At 37.6% G+C, this 13,660-nt stretch overlaps 2 protein-coding genes across 4 annotated transcripts; one reads left to right on the top strand and one right to left on the bottom strand.

Moving 5' to 3' along the window:
- Positions 1–2: 2 nt before the first annotated feature.
- Positions 3–10,009, bottom strand: trim24 (tripartite motif containing 24). 3 transcript variants are annotated; one of them, XM_079263265.1, is made up of 19 exons: positions 9,297–10,009; positions 8,729–8,847; positions 8,457–8,604; positions 8,230–8,362; positions 7,834–7,950; positions 7,544–7,658; positions 7,308–7,454; positions 7,071–7,185; positions 5,334–5,473; positions 4,740–4,964; positions 4,170–4,292; positions 3,913–4,060; positions 3,763–3,841; positions 3,468–3,594; positions 2,968–3,260; positions 2,401–2,512; positions 2,208–2,282; positions 1,709–1,864; positions 3–1,623 (listed from the first exon to the last, which is right to left on the bottom strand). In XM_079263265.1, exons 1-19 carry the CDS (start codon positions 9,559–9,561, stop codon positions 1,069–1,071), a joined length of 3,192 nt encoding a protein of 1,063 aa, XP_079119391.1. In that variant the 5' UTR covers positions 9,562–10,009; the 3' UTR covers positions 3–1,068. The 3 variants fall into 3 exon arrangements, with proteins under 3 accessions (XP_079119391.1, XP_079119390.1, XP_079119389.1); XM_079263264.1 differs by having other exon boundaries at positions 3,763–3,820; positions 4,740–4,985; XM_079263263.1 differs by having other exon boundaries at positions 4,740–4,985.
- Positions 10,010–10,357: 348 nt separating this feature from the next.
- LOC306773517 (aldo-keto reductase family 1 member D1-like) lies at positions 10,358–13,368 on the top strand (the record flags this gene model as incomplete). Its single annotated transcript, XM_079263359.1, has 9 exons — positions 10,358–10,456; positions 10,577–10,744; positions 10,890–11,006; positions 11,151–11,228; positions 11,520–11,642; positions 12,205–12,314; positions 12,893–13,058; positions 13,159–13,241; positions 13,326–13,368. 9 exons carry the CDS (start codon positions 10,358–10,360, stop codon positions 13,366–13,368), a joined length of 987 nt encoding a protein of 328 aa, XP_079119485.1.
- Between the last annotated feature and the right edge of the window lie 292 nt (positions 13,369–13,660).

A 13,660-nucleotide genomic window follows, 5' to 3' on the forward strand; every position in this document is an offset into this window, starting at 1 on the left:
TGCAACATGTAATCCAGTTTATTACAAATATTGTAAATTTTGTTTCCTGCGCTCACCATGGTTTAGTGTTAACTTGCAGCTCATGTGTATCTTCACTTAACAAAATATAAATTGCTGTTTCTAAGTCAAATCATGTTTACATATTAACTGATGCAAGTTTGTGTGTGTGTGTGTAATTTCCAGCAACATCTTATCATGATACAGAAGGCAAGGGCACAAACTGGAAAACAGAGGCCGATGAAAAGAACGACTATCCTGTCTGAATTATCTGGAATTGATAACAGTCAAGTCAATAAAAGAAACAATTGCTCTTTTGACTAAAACAAGGCTTCTTCGTGACAACTTGTTTGAGGAATTTGGGGGGGGGGGGGGAGAGAGATAAGTGGCTTTCTACTAGCAACACAGATGAAATGCAAATAGCCAAGCAGGAAAATGCTTAAACATCAGTTTTAGGATATTACTGAAGTCAATGATGCACCAATATATGTGGCACTTCCTATTTGTACAAAATATACAGTACTTCACAGCCATATATGTTGACCATTAATACCATACTAAATAAAAGAAAAAAATAAAACTAAATTGTAACTGAATTTGTCTGACCAAAGTGGCTACAATACTAGTTAAAATATCACAAAAGTGAGTCCTTATAACTTATAATTAGTCGTCTTGCATGCATTTCTGATGGTCTGTTTTCCTTAATCAGATTGCAGAGTCTGTGCTTTCAATTTACAGTTTTATCTACAAGTGATAAGCAAAGAGACTTTTAACTTAACAATGCTCAACGAAGAACATGTTTTGCACCTTTTTCAGAGCCATCACTTAAAGACAAAAACAAAAGTAAAAAACAACAGCACAAAAAGAGTCTACTTGATCCTTTTATGTGCATCAACAGCATAACCACTCTGTGTCTGTTCAGTGCAACATCGTCACTTATTTCTATTACAACTAGCATTATGCAAAATGATGTGATTGCAGCAAATGTTGATCCCCACTGGGGACACTTCTGTGGAAGACCGAGATAATCCATCTATTCTCCAGTCTCTCCTCCACTGTGCTATAATCCATCTATCCTTCTTCCCCAACAGCCACATCTGCAGGAGTCTCCTCTTTAGTCGGAGGAGGAGCAACGTTCTCGTCTGTAGAGAGCTGAGGGGTTTCCTCTTTTGGGGAGCTGGGAGCTACTCCATCTTTAGGTTCGACATCGCCAGGTGTGCAGTTTTCCACCTGCTCTACAGGAGCAGTCTCATCTTGCTTTAGTTCCTCTGCAGTAGTTTCCTCAATGGCTGCTGCCACCTCGCCCGTCTCCTTTTCGCCATTTTCAGGCTTTTCTGTTTCCGATTTCTCACCCTCTGCTTGGGTCGCCACTTCTTCCAGTGGAGGAGCTGAGTCCTCCACTGGAAGCATTCCTTTTTCTGCAGGGCTTTGTTCCTTACTAACTTCATCAGGAGCCGCAGTTTCAACCATCATCTGCTCCTCGTCTTCATCAATCTCGTCCTCTAAAGGCGGGATCATCTGTTCTTCCCTCCCTCCAGGAAAGATCTTATCTGGGTAACTGACCTTCAATTGCTCCTCAAAATAGTCTTCCAGGTACAAACCTGCACTCCCAACCTCTGAGGTTGCCTGAGAAAATATGAAATTTAGTTACTGTTCAGCAAAGCATGTCATTTTTTTCAACAAGGAAAAAAAAAACATTATTGACAACTACCTTGTAGTACTTCGCACAGTTGAAAAATATAAGTCTGACATCTGCAACAAATCCCTCAGGATTTATGTAACCTTCACCGTCCTTAGACTCCAGCTTCTTTTTCACTATTGACAAATCCATTGGTGTCTTTATTAGTTCTTTGTACCTTCGAGTTTCCTACAAAACAGAAAAAAAGCAGTCGGTACAGGTGATGTATTAGTTGAGCAGGAATGTTCAGTTTTTTTTCGTTTTTTTTCTTTTTAGAGTAAAATACTTAGTTTATTTTAGTTTTTTTTATGACAATGATAATGTTTACTGTATTCATCCCAAATGAGATATTAGGCTCCGTCTGTCAACCATTGGGCTCATTATTAATACAAATCTAATAAATAAGGGTTGATTATAATTTCCTTTTCAAACATTCTAGCCAATTCCTTCCTCAATAAAACATTCATAAAACTAAAGTAAAACAACACAGGTTTGAGAGCTAGATACAGAAAAACTGACTGCAGTGCATTACCGATGGAGATGCAGGCTGCTGGAAGTCAGTGCTGAAGTCGGTGCAGAACAAACGCAGTAGAAGTCTCTCGCACCTCTAGAATACAAAACAAAAAAAAGGACAATTTGGAAATCTGATTTCAATGAGAAGACATGCCTGAACTAATTCAATCTTTGTTTCTAACAAATGATGCATCTCCTGTGTGTGAGAATACCCTTCTGTCAACAGGTGGGAATGTTTCTGAGACTGGGCTGTCCTTTCTGTCGCGGTCGTAGTCCATCTCCGGAGAGACCAGGTCTCGGCAGAAGGAACAGAACCACTCACCACTGAGGAGAGATGCAAGAATTTACTTTAAATGACTATTTAAAGGTTTTTATTGACAGGCAAAATTTGATGAAATTAGCGATTAGAAAAGGTAGAAGTAATGATAAGCAACAAGGGAGAAGTTTTATCTTAAATGGTGTGAGGAGGAGTCATTCCATTTTGTGTCAGAGCAAATTATAGTGATTCAATCACTTACTGTAATGTACTTTGAGGAATCTGTGACTTTATCAACATATTTTCAATTTTTTTTGAATGGTTGACGTCCACCATGCAAATATAGTGCCTGTTATCCAGCTTATCTGCCAGCTGATACACCCTTTGAATGGTGACTCCACCTACTCTGCACAAATCCAACGCACCCACACAGATGTTATTTAGATTAACCCATATGCTGCTAACTACTCAGTCATTCATGTCTTAAATTGTGCACAGTCCTGAGAGGTGATCCGTCTCTCACCTGGGGGACTCTTTCAGAGTTGGAATGTGGCAAGCCAGGTGGAAGACTTTAGGACATTTGTCACAGCAGAGCAGCTCTCCCCCATTCTGACAGACGGCGCACCAATCCTCATTCGGATCTTCTTCTGGCTCCACTTTTTTTTCAGACTCTGGCTGCAACGGGAGCTGAAGATTCTGATCTGCAGAGGCCAATGCAGGGACTGGAGCTGCTGCTGGTCCCTTCTGTTGCTGCCGAGGCTTTGACTGAGCACTGGTGCTGCTGTCCGGCAGGCTCAACCCAACATTGGCATGCACCTGCGACAAAAATTCAGGGTTTATGCAGTTAGATACGATGAAATAAAATAGAAACAATTAGGAAAAGATAATGGCATTAGTTTTTAAGAGATTCCAGGAAGAAGAAAATGTTTAAATATATATCCTGCTGCATATGGAAAGACAATCACATTAATATAAACAATGTATAAGGCTATGGATTTATGCAATCAAAGTTTTTCTCCATACAAAATGGACTTCATCTTCATCCTCTGGTTCGTCCTTGATGACAATAATGGGTCCAGGTGATGACCTCCTTCGTCGCTTTGCAGCAGGAGCGGATGGAGGCTCAGAAGTCTGCTTCCAAGAAGTCATCCTTTAAGACACACATTTCCCAAAATAAATAAATAAATCCAGATGACATTAAAATGAAAACAGCTGCAAACAGCAGACTGAGAGTTGGAACTGTCTTATGATGTCCCTCAACTCGCAGTAGCAAACAGTCGACCACAGCAAGACGATGAGAAGAAGAAAACTTTCTCACCCTGTGCTTCTGTCTGAAGAGGACGGCTTTGCCATTGGTGAGGTTTGCCGCCTTTGAGCTGAAAGCAACATTTGAACATCTGGAAGTTAGATGAAAAGTTATTTTTCAATGTTGATTTTCACTTGGGAAAGGATTGATCAAAGCACAAACCTGTCATGTGACCAAGAGCGCTGGTTTTATCTGCAGCTGCAGAAGCTAGAGCTGAAGTCATGCCAGGTTTGTGGATAGAAATGGTGATGGAAGGGACAGATCCGCCCGCTTCACTTCTCTTCAGGAGTGAGGACTCTGGTAGGCATCGCTGAAGATCAAAAAAAAAATGTAAAAAAGCAACAATCAATTAACCGCACAAATTAGGGACTATAACCTATATTTATAACCTAATTTGCTCATGCAAATCCTCTGACTACCTGGTGTAGTGATGTCTGTGCATCTATTCCACCCGTCAGAGATTGCGGGTAGCGGGAAGCTCCCTGTGATACATCGATGGGTTTAGGAGGGAAACTGGAGCTGTGGATCAGATCTCTGAGAGACTAGACATAGAGAAAATATAAAAGTTGAAACAAACATTCATTTTTTTTAAAAAAACAAAAAAACAAAAAAAAAAACAGTTGAGCATAAACTATAAGTTAGTTTCTTCCACTGTTTTGCTTCTTAAGAAACAAGAATAGCCGTGGAAGCACAGGGGCATCTACTGTAGTAAATATCAATAATTTCTGCCCTGATTCTCAGAAAGACGCTGAAATGGTGCAATATATGTTGAGAGATAATCAATCTGTTCTATCTGGGTGAAAGACAATCAAATTTTTTATCGAAAGCATTTCATAAACAAAAACTCTGACGTCACCACTAAGAGTTTCACATTTTTATCACAACTGTTAATAGATAAACGTCATCTGTTAAAACTCTGTGTGACAAGCAACAGACGGGACATACTGAACATTTCCTGCACAGTGATGCTGTCACATCCACTAACTCACCTGTGCATGTGTGAAGGCTGTGCTGTGAAGCATCGACGATGTGGGACTTCTTGGATCAGGGTGGGTGTTCCCGTATCGGCGCCCAAATTGTGTTAAACCAGGAGGGGCCTGGGAGGGGGAAGACTCGCCATGGATTGGTCTGGTTGGAGGTGGTGGGCCGGGAGGTCCTGGGGGCCTGACATTTTGGTACCAGGACCAGTAGTTAGGAGAGGGCTGCCTGTGAGGCTGATGGGACAGTTTGTCAACCTTGGACAGAGAAGTAGTTCAACAAATTAACATACCTTTTTATTTGTTTAATAATCCATTCTGTATAATTATTGACTAAATTTGCTATATATATATATATATATATATATATATATATATATATATATATATATATTTTTTTTTTTTTAACTTGTTTTATGTTGTTTGTTTTTGTGCATTTTTATGCATTTTACTTTACCTGACTCAGATGTACACCACTTTCTTCAGCTGTGGCTGGTGTTAAAGCATTTTTATAAATAAATTAATGGCGATGACGATCAACTAAAATACTTTTATGCAGTCGGTGGAAGGTTTCCCAGGTTATCAAAACCAAACTTTTCTTTCTACCTGCATCTGGAGCTGAGCCAGAGTGGTCTGTCGCTGCTGCGCTGGCATGGAGAGACCTGCAGTGGGGGCCTCTGCTCTGGGACCTGCCTGAGGGTTGACTATTGTCGGCCTCCCTGGACCTCTTTCTACTATTAGAGAACCTGCAAGAAATAAATAAGCAGTAAAGTACCCACAGAGGTACTCTGGCTCAGATGACAGAGTAACTTTCATCCTGTTAGAAGGGATCATTTTGTACCTAGTTTTGTCAAGTGGTCACTCAAGGAACATTGAGGTTTTCACCATTAAAATACTAAAGTATAACACTGTAGGACCTATGAAACCTTGTTTTGTTTGTTGTTTTTTTCTCTCCTGATACCCTACTTGAAAGCACTTTTGTGACACAATCATATGAAACATATACTAATTTTCATCGGATACACACGACAAATCGGAGGCACAATGTGCTTTTGGTTCATCACATTGCATGACATTTCTCTGTAGAACACTGACAAACTGACATCAATAAACTGTGCATATGTAATATAAATAGATTAATATTATAACTGATATAAATACATAATTAACATATTAATGATTAAATATACTACAAATTGAAAAGCAATACACAATACTAGGAATAATAGTTATTTCTTATTATTATTATTATTATTATTATTATTATTATTATTGTTGTTGTTATTAGTATTGTTATCATTGATATGTGGCTGTAGCTCAGGAGGAAGAGCAGTCGGCTTGCAACTGGAAAGTTGGGAGGTTGATTCCCTGACTGTGGTTTTCCATTATATGGTACACTGTTGCATTGTATATGCTGATTTCTGAAGCCAATATTGTCCTGAACTTATTTTTTATTTATACCTCAGGCATGGGGCCAATTGTGCGGAGCCCAAACTATACAGTGACACTATAACACTGCAGAATGTTGACTGGTCAGAACAAAGAACCATCAGCAGGGTTATAGACATCCAACAGATCAATGTTTAAAAATCCAGAGCGAAGTTTGTTTTTCTTATGCTTAATTGAAAAAATAAATAAAATAAATAAAAACCTGAACTGCAATGTAAATGTGAAGTCAAAGCAGAAGTGAAAAACATGAGCTCAACCTTCCTCAGCTTTTTTCTTTTATTGCTCTTTACTATCTTCAATCACATCTGTTAAAAGTCCAACATGGGTTGTATAGAAAAAAAAAATCACAATCATTACTTGCCTAAAGCAAGTTTTTGTAGCTTATTGCCTCTTTTGAGAAATTTAATAAGGTTGTATGATGTTTTCAGACTCATTAAAAACTGTTTACATCATAACGTCTTCAAAAAAAAAAAAATCAAGATAATGAGCGCATCATACAACTAAAACCAGTAACACTAAAACAATTGTGTTTTCAGGCCGGATGAGATTAATGCTGACAAAAAGAGCACTCTGAGGTATAACAAGAAGATAAAAGAATGATATGGTGTGACCAAAAAGTGTACATTTTGTAAAATCTTATTGGGGATTTATCTCCTTCCAGTTTTCTTAACTTTCTCTACTGTGAGACACTACTGTAACACTTCACACTTGTGATGTCATATCTTTGAGTATTATCCCAGGAAAGTCTTTTGTCATCAGAAATAAGTCAATGCGAATCTTAGAGATCTTGAGGCTCATATGATATTAGGAGGAACGTTGAATGTAGAGAACAGAACAAGCAAAGAGTGAGCATAACACTGTAACCGATACAATAAAGATAGTTTACTTTCTTACCGAGATCTACATTTGTGACCCAGAAACCAGAGCGAGACTGGAAACGAACAGTGCTCTGAGGAATGATGGAGGGATTACAGCTTGCTCTCATCAGATAATGGATCTGGTAAAGGATCTAAAAGATAAAATGAAATCAAACAGTGAAGTCACTGAGCTCATATAGGTGTTGTAGAAATATCTGCGCCAACTGACAAAGTAAAGACATTCAAGTGGCTGCTTGACATTGAAGTCACACACCAGTTTCTTGCAGTACAGCAGAGCTGTTCCACTCTGGCTGGCTGTGGCCCATTTAGTGAAGCTGATGACATGATCCAAATGTCTGGTCAGAGAGTTGACATCATCCTGCTGCTTTTTTAAGCTCAGCTCGTGGTCTTTAGTCAAAGCCTAGAAGTTTATGAGGTCATGAAATGTTAAAAAAAACAAAACAAAAAAAAACTGTGTCAAAGCTGCATTTCAACTCAGATGTTACTCACCTCAAGGTGGTTCACCAGGATTTTTCCCTTCTTATTGATCTCCATAATCAAATTACAGATGGACTTCTTTATTTCATTTGTTACAGCTTTCCGATTTTCCTCAACTTGCTGCAATCTGGCATAAGCAGAATATGGGTTTCATATTATTCTAAATAGTTATCTGAATTAGGTTAATATATGAAAATGATACATACATTTATTTTTAAGCAGAATACTGCCATGGGGCAGTAATTAATATGTTGCAGACTATATAAAAAACTCCAGCTTTTAGCGGCAGAGTGGAATATTACCCAGTAGTGATGCAGCTGGATACATCTCCAATGGCCTTTCTTTTATCCTGCAGCTGCAGCGTCATGGTCTCCAGATACTGCTTATGGTTTCTGTATGCATCTTCCAAAAACTGGTAGCTTGAAAAAAAAGGCATCATGAGCATGAGCTCAAGACAAGTGTTCATGGGATATTAAGTTCTTTTAGTTCTAGTTTGAGCCAGAAAATCACATTTTATATTTATCAAGTTGGTATATCGACATATACCAACATATATTGACACTAAAAATACCCCCAAAAACTTAACGGCAAACATCATTTTACAAAACAATCTTTTGCCTAATAGTAGTACCAGGCTTGCTGAATCATCAACATCATTAAATGCTCATTAAAAAGGTGACTATTCCTAAGCTTCATACTTGTGGTCTTTGTGCTTGAGGAGCTGACAGTCTCGACAAGTAAGCCGGTCACACGTCTCACAAAAAAGCTTCAGTGGCTCCTGTTTGTGGATGTCACAAAAGACTGGTCTTTGCGTTGATAGACCTAATGCTTCTGTCAGGTAAAGTTGAAAAATGAGAAATGAAAATTTAGCCAATGCTCAGATTTTTAAATGCACTCTTAAATAAACTTAAAGGACTTGCACTACCTGGAGACATCTCCTCCTTCTGACGTATAGTGTGGTCTCTGGTGAACTTGACCCTCTGGTGAGCCTCGATGCACGTCACACACAGAAATTCCACACACTCCACACAGTAACCCGTTGCCTCTGTGTTGTCATCACAACTCATACAAACCTATTGAAGACAATAAAAAAAAAAAGACATACTCAAAACACCAGAAGCACAGAGGCTGTGCCAGAAAACTAAAATGTCTCTTTAAAAAAAAAAAAAAAAAAAGAGTTGCAGAGGGACCACCAACCTGGCTGGTTTTCTCTACGGTGCTGCTGGGCACTTCAGCAGAGTCCTTCACAAAGAAATTGTCCAATACATCCATTTCCCAGCATTCCTGTCTGCACACTGGGCATTGGATTGCACCAACTAAAGAACAGAACAGATACATGACAGAGGACATGAAATATATATAAACACAATATAAACACATAAAACTGGGTGACATGTTTCTCTAATATGTGCACAATGATATAACCAGAGATTATTAATGACTTAAATTGAATAAAAACAACAATAAGCAGACTGGTTATTGTAACAGAATGGTTTGGTTGTGTTATAGTACCCTTTAACCAAAATAGAAACACAATTAATGCATTTTAGAAGTGTCACAGTCTGTTTTGGAAGAACTGAATGTACATTTTATTGAAATTGAAGAGTATATGAAAACTATTTTGCTAAAGGATACAATGAAAACTTGCTTATAATGATGGTTGTGTCAAGATGTTTGGAAAATATTGTATGATATAAATTTAAAGCAGTCAATAACAGTTTAATCTGTGAACTACTGGACTGTAAATCAGTAAAGGTTTTCTCACTTGGTTTGTTATTGTCTCCAGGAGGTCGCCTCGGGTCGGCAGTCCTGGAAGGGGGAGGCAGACATCTCTTGCAGAAAGAGTGGAGACATGGCAGCAGTTTGGGCTCTCTGTTGTGGAAGCTCAGCTTGCAGATGGGGCATGTGTCCATCAGTCCAAATGTGCCTTGCGGTTTTAGTCTCTCTTCTCCTGCTGGTAAACTTTCAGCCTCGTTTTCCACAATAATGACAACGTCGTCGGTGTCAATATTTTCGGCACTTTCATCCATTTTCCACCCTGCTGCTTCTCGGTGTCGTCAATCAGTCAATCAATAAAACTAGCTTTGCGCTTGCCAACAAAAGATTTCTTATTATTTCATTTATGACTTTAGGGAAATCAACACTAAAAAAATGCATTACAGACACTGAACAGACAATTTTACATTTTAATATATGAATATATAAAGAGAAAAGCTCTTTTAACTTCGGTGTATACCTTTCCGTTTTGGAAGCTAAATTAGCAATGTAGCTTATTTTAATTGCATCAAAGCAAAAGACAGTAAAGAACTCATTCTCTGGTTTATGGCGGGTCTTGTCACAACGGGCGAAACATAAAAGTGCAAAGTCATTTACATAGACTAAAATTAGGATGACAGCATGGTATTTTAAAGCTCATACGCCCATAGGAGAATAGCTAGCTTCAGTTTTCTCTTTTCTCAAAACACAAACCAGATATTACCCATACGGCACTGCGGCTTTTCCACAACTACAGTGGCCGGTTAAGGTCAATCTTCACTTTGAAGCGAGCAACTTTGTATTAATACTGTTTCATGCGCATTTATGTAGCCTGTGTGGTATACAAAACAAAGCATATCAGCATATTTTATTTTCACTTATTAATGTGTAAGATAAAGTAGTTTTTTTTTTTTTATCTTTCTGGGAGTGTGTGCAGGAGGCTGCTCTTTCTATCTGGGAGGAGTCACATTTGTGGTCAAAGAGCAGATACACAAGACTGTTTCAAAATGTGCTGAATGGCATGTTGTGTGGGCTTTAATCAAAGACTCACAAAGGGCAGCAGACACTTTGATGAACATGGACTTGTCTACCAAAAATCATTCAATTCATCTGAGTGATGGAAACAGCATACCTTTGATAGGACTGGGAACTTATGGGAGTCCGCAGATGGTAAGACAGATTATTTAATGTAACCGAATGCAATCCATGAATGAATTTATCTATCATGAAAACACATATATTATACTGTGACTCAAAATACTTTTACTTATAGAGGTTGTTTTTTGACAGACCCCCAAGGGGACTTCATATGAAGCTGTCAAATTGGCCATCGAAATCGGTTACAGACATATTGATGGAGCATTGGTCTATTTCAATGAACATGAGGTGGGACAAGCAATAAGAGAAAAAATAGCTGATGGAACTGTGAAGAGAGAGGAGATCTTTTATTGTGGAAAGGTTTGAAAAAATTGTGTGTTTGTGTCCGAAATGGGCATTGTCAAGTACTAAAGTGTTTGCCAGAACAAATTTCAAGGCCACATAGATAACCTACTGCCACAGTTTTGCAACATGTAATACCTTTCTGTTTGCACTGATTTTACAGCTGTGGAACACATTCCACCCTCCTGAATTAGTACGCCCAGCTTTGGAGAAAACTTTGGAGACATTGCAGCTGGACTATGTGGACCTTTATATAGTAGAAATGCCTACAGCTTTCAAGGTTAAAGTGGTTTTTTTATACTTGTTTGACTGATACATATAAAAAGGAAATAAATAAACATGTCTTCTATATATGTTATCATATTTAGGAGAGGGGAATTATCAAGATATATCTCCTCATTAAATATCATTGTGTTTTCTGAAGCCAGGAGATACATTCTACCCACGAGATGAGAATGGAAAGTGGATTTACCATGAGACAGACCTCTGTGCCACTTGGGAGGTGAGTCTAGTGGACAAAGAAAAATATGTCTTAAATATGTTCATCTATTTATTGTCAACACTAACAATAGCAACCCAAGTACTGATGAAATTATGAATATTTTTTTCATAACCACACTGCATATTTTCCAGACTGTACTATCTATAAAAAAGTATATAGTGGCCATTCTTAATAACCTGCGGTCAAGGTTAGAGGCTAACAACGCTGTTAGCTGTAATCTTTTAGGATTTGTTCAAAGTTCAGGATTTAGTCCAGTCTTTTACAGTTCTAAACTTTCTATGTCTTGGACAGGCATTGGAAGCTTGCAAAGATGCTGGACTTGTTAAGTCTCTTGGAGTATCCAACTTCAACAAACGACAACTGGAACTAATCCTCAACAAACCTGGACTAAAGCACAAACCAGTGTCAAACCAGGTACAAACCCAATCCATACAACTTATACCCTACAAAAATAAGCAAGGGAAAAATAGATTTAATTTGTTGTAGCCATTTTTCTATTACCGTAATTTCATTTCAGTCATCTGAGTTTTGTGATGTGATTTTACTTTTTTGTTTTGATATAGTTCTGTGTTTCAGTAGAAATGAAAATCTCTTGACCAATGACGTACTTTGGCCATTGTACTCAAATAAATCCATCGAAAAGAAGATGAGAAGCCACTGGACATTGGAGCAACACAGTTACTGCATTTCAGTTGGTTTTGTAGAAAAGTCTAGATTGAAGTTTTTTCTTTGTTTTGTTTTTGGTCTTTAGTTTTACCATTAAAAAAGCAAAACAACAATTGGTTTCAAGACTTTTGCTTGCACCCACAGCAATGTATATTGAAAGCACAAGAGGAGAAAAATAGAACAGAAATTAAAATGACATTTTACAGAAGCTAGGCACATGAACTCAGGCTATAGCACACAAGACAAATAAAGAACTTTTCAAGTTGTGTGTGTCAAGTCACAAAATGCTTTTTTCTTGCTTTAAACACAGGTTGAATGCCATCCATACTTCACCCAACCAAAACTGCTGAAATATTGCCAGGAGAAGGACATTGTAATCGTTGGTTACAGCCCCCTGGGGACATCTAGAGATACATCCTGGTATGGATCACTCTCAGTTTATGTGTGATAAATAAAAGATACAATGTTCTTAGCTAGTATTTGCATACTTACATAAAAACTTCCATATCTATAAAAATGCTATTACCGTATATAACTTGTTTGAAAGCCACAAATACAGGTTAAAATGTGACTGTGAAAAAAAAGATGTACAGTATGCTGCTTTCTTCTTTAGACCCAAAATTGTTTTGGATTGATGTACAGAAATAGAAAAAAAAAATCTGTGATATAATTAATAAAACTGAAATTCCATTTGGAAATTAGGTCTACAAACTGGATTCTCCAGTTTACCAAAATGACTGTTTCAATTACTTTTTAGTGCCTAAGACAAGGCAAGTTTATTTGTGTAACACATTTAATGTACAAGACAAATCAAAGTTATATACATATGTTGAAGCAGGTTATAGAAGTTATAGAATGTGTTTCCAGGAAAGGACTGTGGAGGCTGTCGCTCAGTTGTCTATGAAATGGAAACTTGGTGGATTGAAACTTTTTCTTTTTTTAGAGTATTTTAATAACCTAACTTTTTTGTTACTGTAAAATACCACTCTTTTAAACAGGGTTAATCTGAAAAGCCCACCGTTATTGGAAGATGAACTATTGGCATCAATTGGCAGAAAGTATAAAAAGACCACAGCACAGGTCTCCTTGAGATTCAACATGCAGAGAGGAGTAGTAGTCATCCCAAAGAGCTTCAACCCTGCTCGTATAAAGGAGAACTTTGATGTTAGTGTGGTAACATTTGCTTTTATTAACTGAATATCTCTTCTAAAGTACATTTCCAAAGTCAAAAATCTTTTTTGTGACTCATCTGTTTTAACTGTAGATATTTGACTTCTCTCTGTCTGAGGATGAGATGAAGGCAATTGAGGGGCTCAACAAGGATATCCGTTTTGTGGAGCTTCTCATGTGAGTAAACTACTACATCCTGTGTGATTTTTTTCCCCTCAATGATAAATTTAATAATAATATTTTTCTTTACTAACTCAACAGGTGGTCGGACCATCCAGAGTATCCATTTCATGATGAATATTGAAACATACATCAAGACTGCTTGAATTTATGCAGTGTTTCACTGTTAAGTAAACTGATTGTTACAACCATTTAAACCACACAAATAACTTAGCTACAGATTGACTGTATATTCTATGTAACATTTCTGACTTTAAAAGAATATACTTTTAAAAAAAATAGTAAATAATCACAATGTAATCATGTTTTGTTTTGTTTTTATTTTGTACAAAACTTATATTAATATTTTGCAGCTGAGTTTCGAAGATAATTTGCTTTTTTAAGGTGTGGTTTTAATGTTGATCATATTTGAGGGG

This window comes from Telmatherina bonti (genome assembly GCF_933228915.1).
Source record: "Telmatherina bonti genome assembly, chromosome: 23".
Lineage (NCBI taxonomy): Eukaryota > Metazoa > Chordata > Actinopteri > Atheriniformes > Telmatherinidae > Telmatherina > Telmatherina bonti.

Coding starts and splice junctions, on each gene's coding strand:
- trim24 (XM_079263263.1), bottom strand. CDS start 9,561: ATGGATGAAAGTGCCGAAAATATTGACACCGACGACGTTGTCATTATT. Junction 8,605..8,728: donor CCGTAGAGAAAACCAGCCAG/GTTGGTGGTCCC, acceptor TGTCTTCAATAG/GTTTGTATGAGTTGTGATGA. Junction 7,186..7,307: donor TGCTGTACTGCAAGAAACTG/GTGTGTGACTTC, acceptor TTTATCTTTTAG/ATCCTTTACCAGATCCATTA.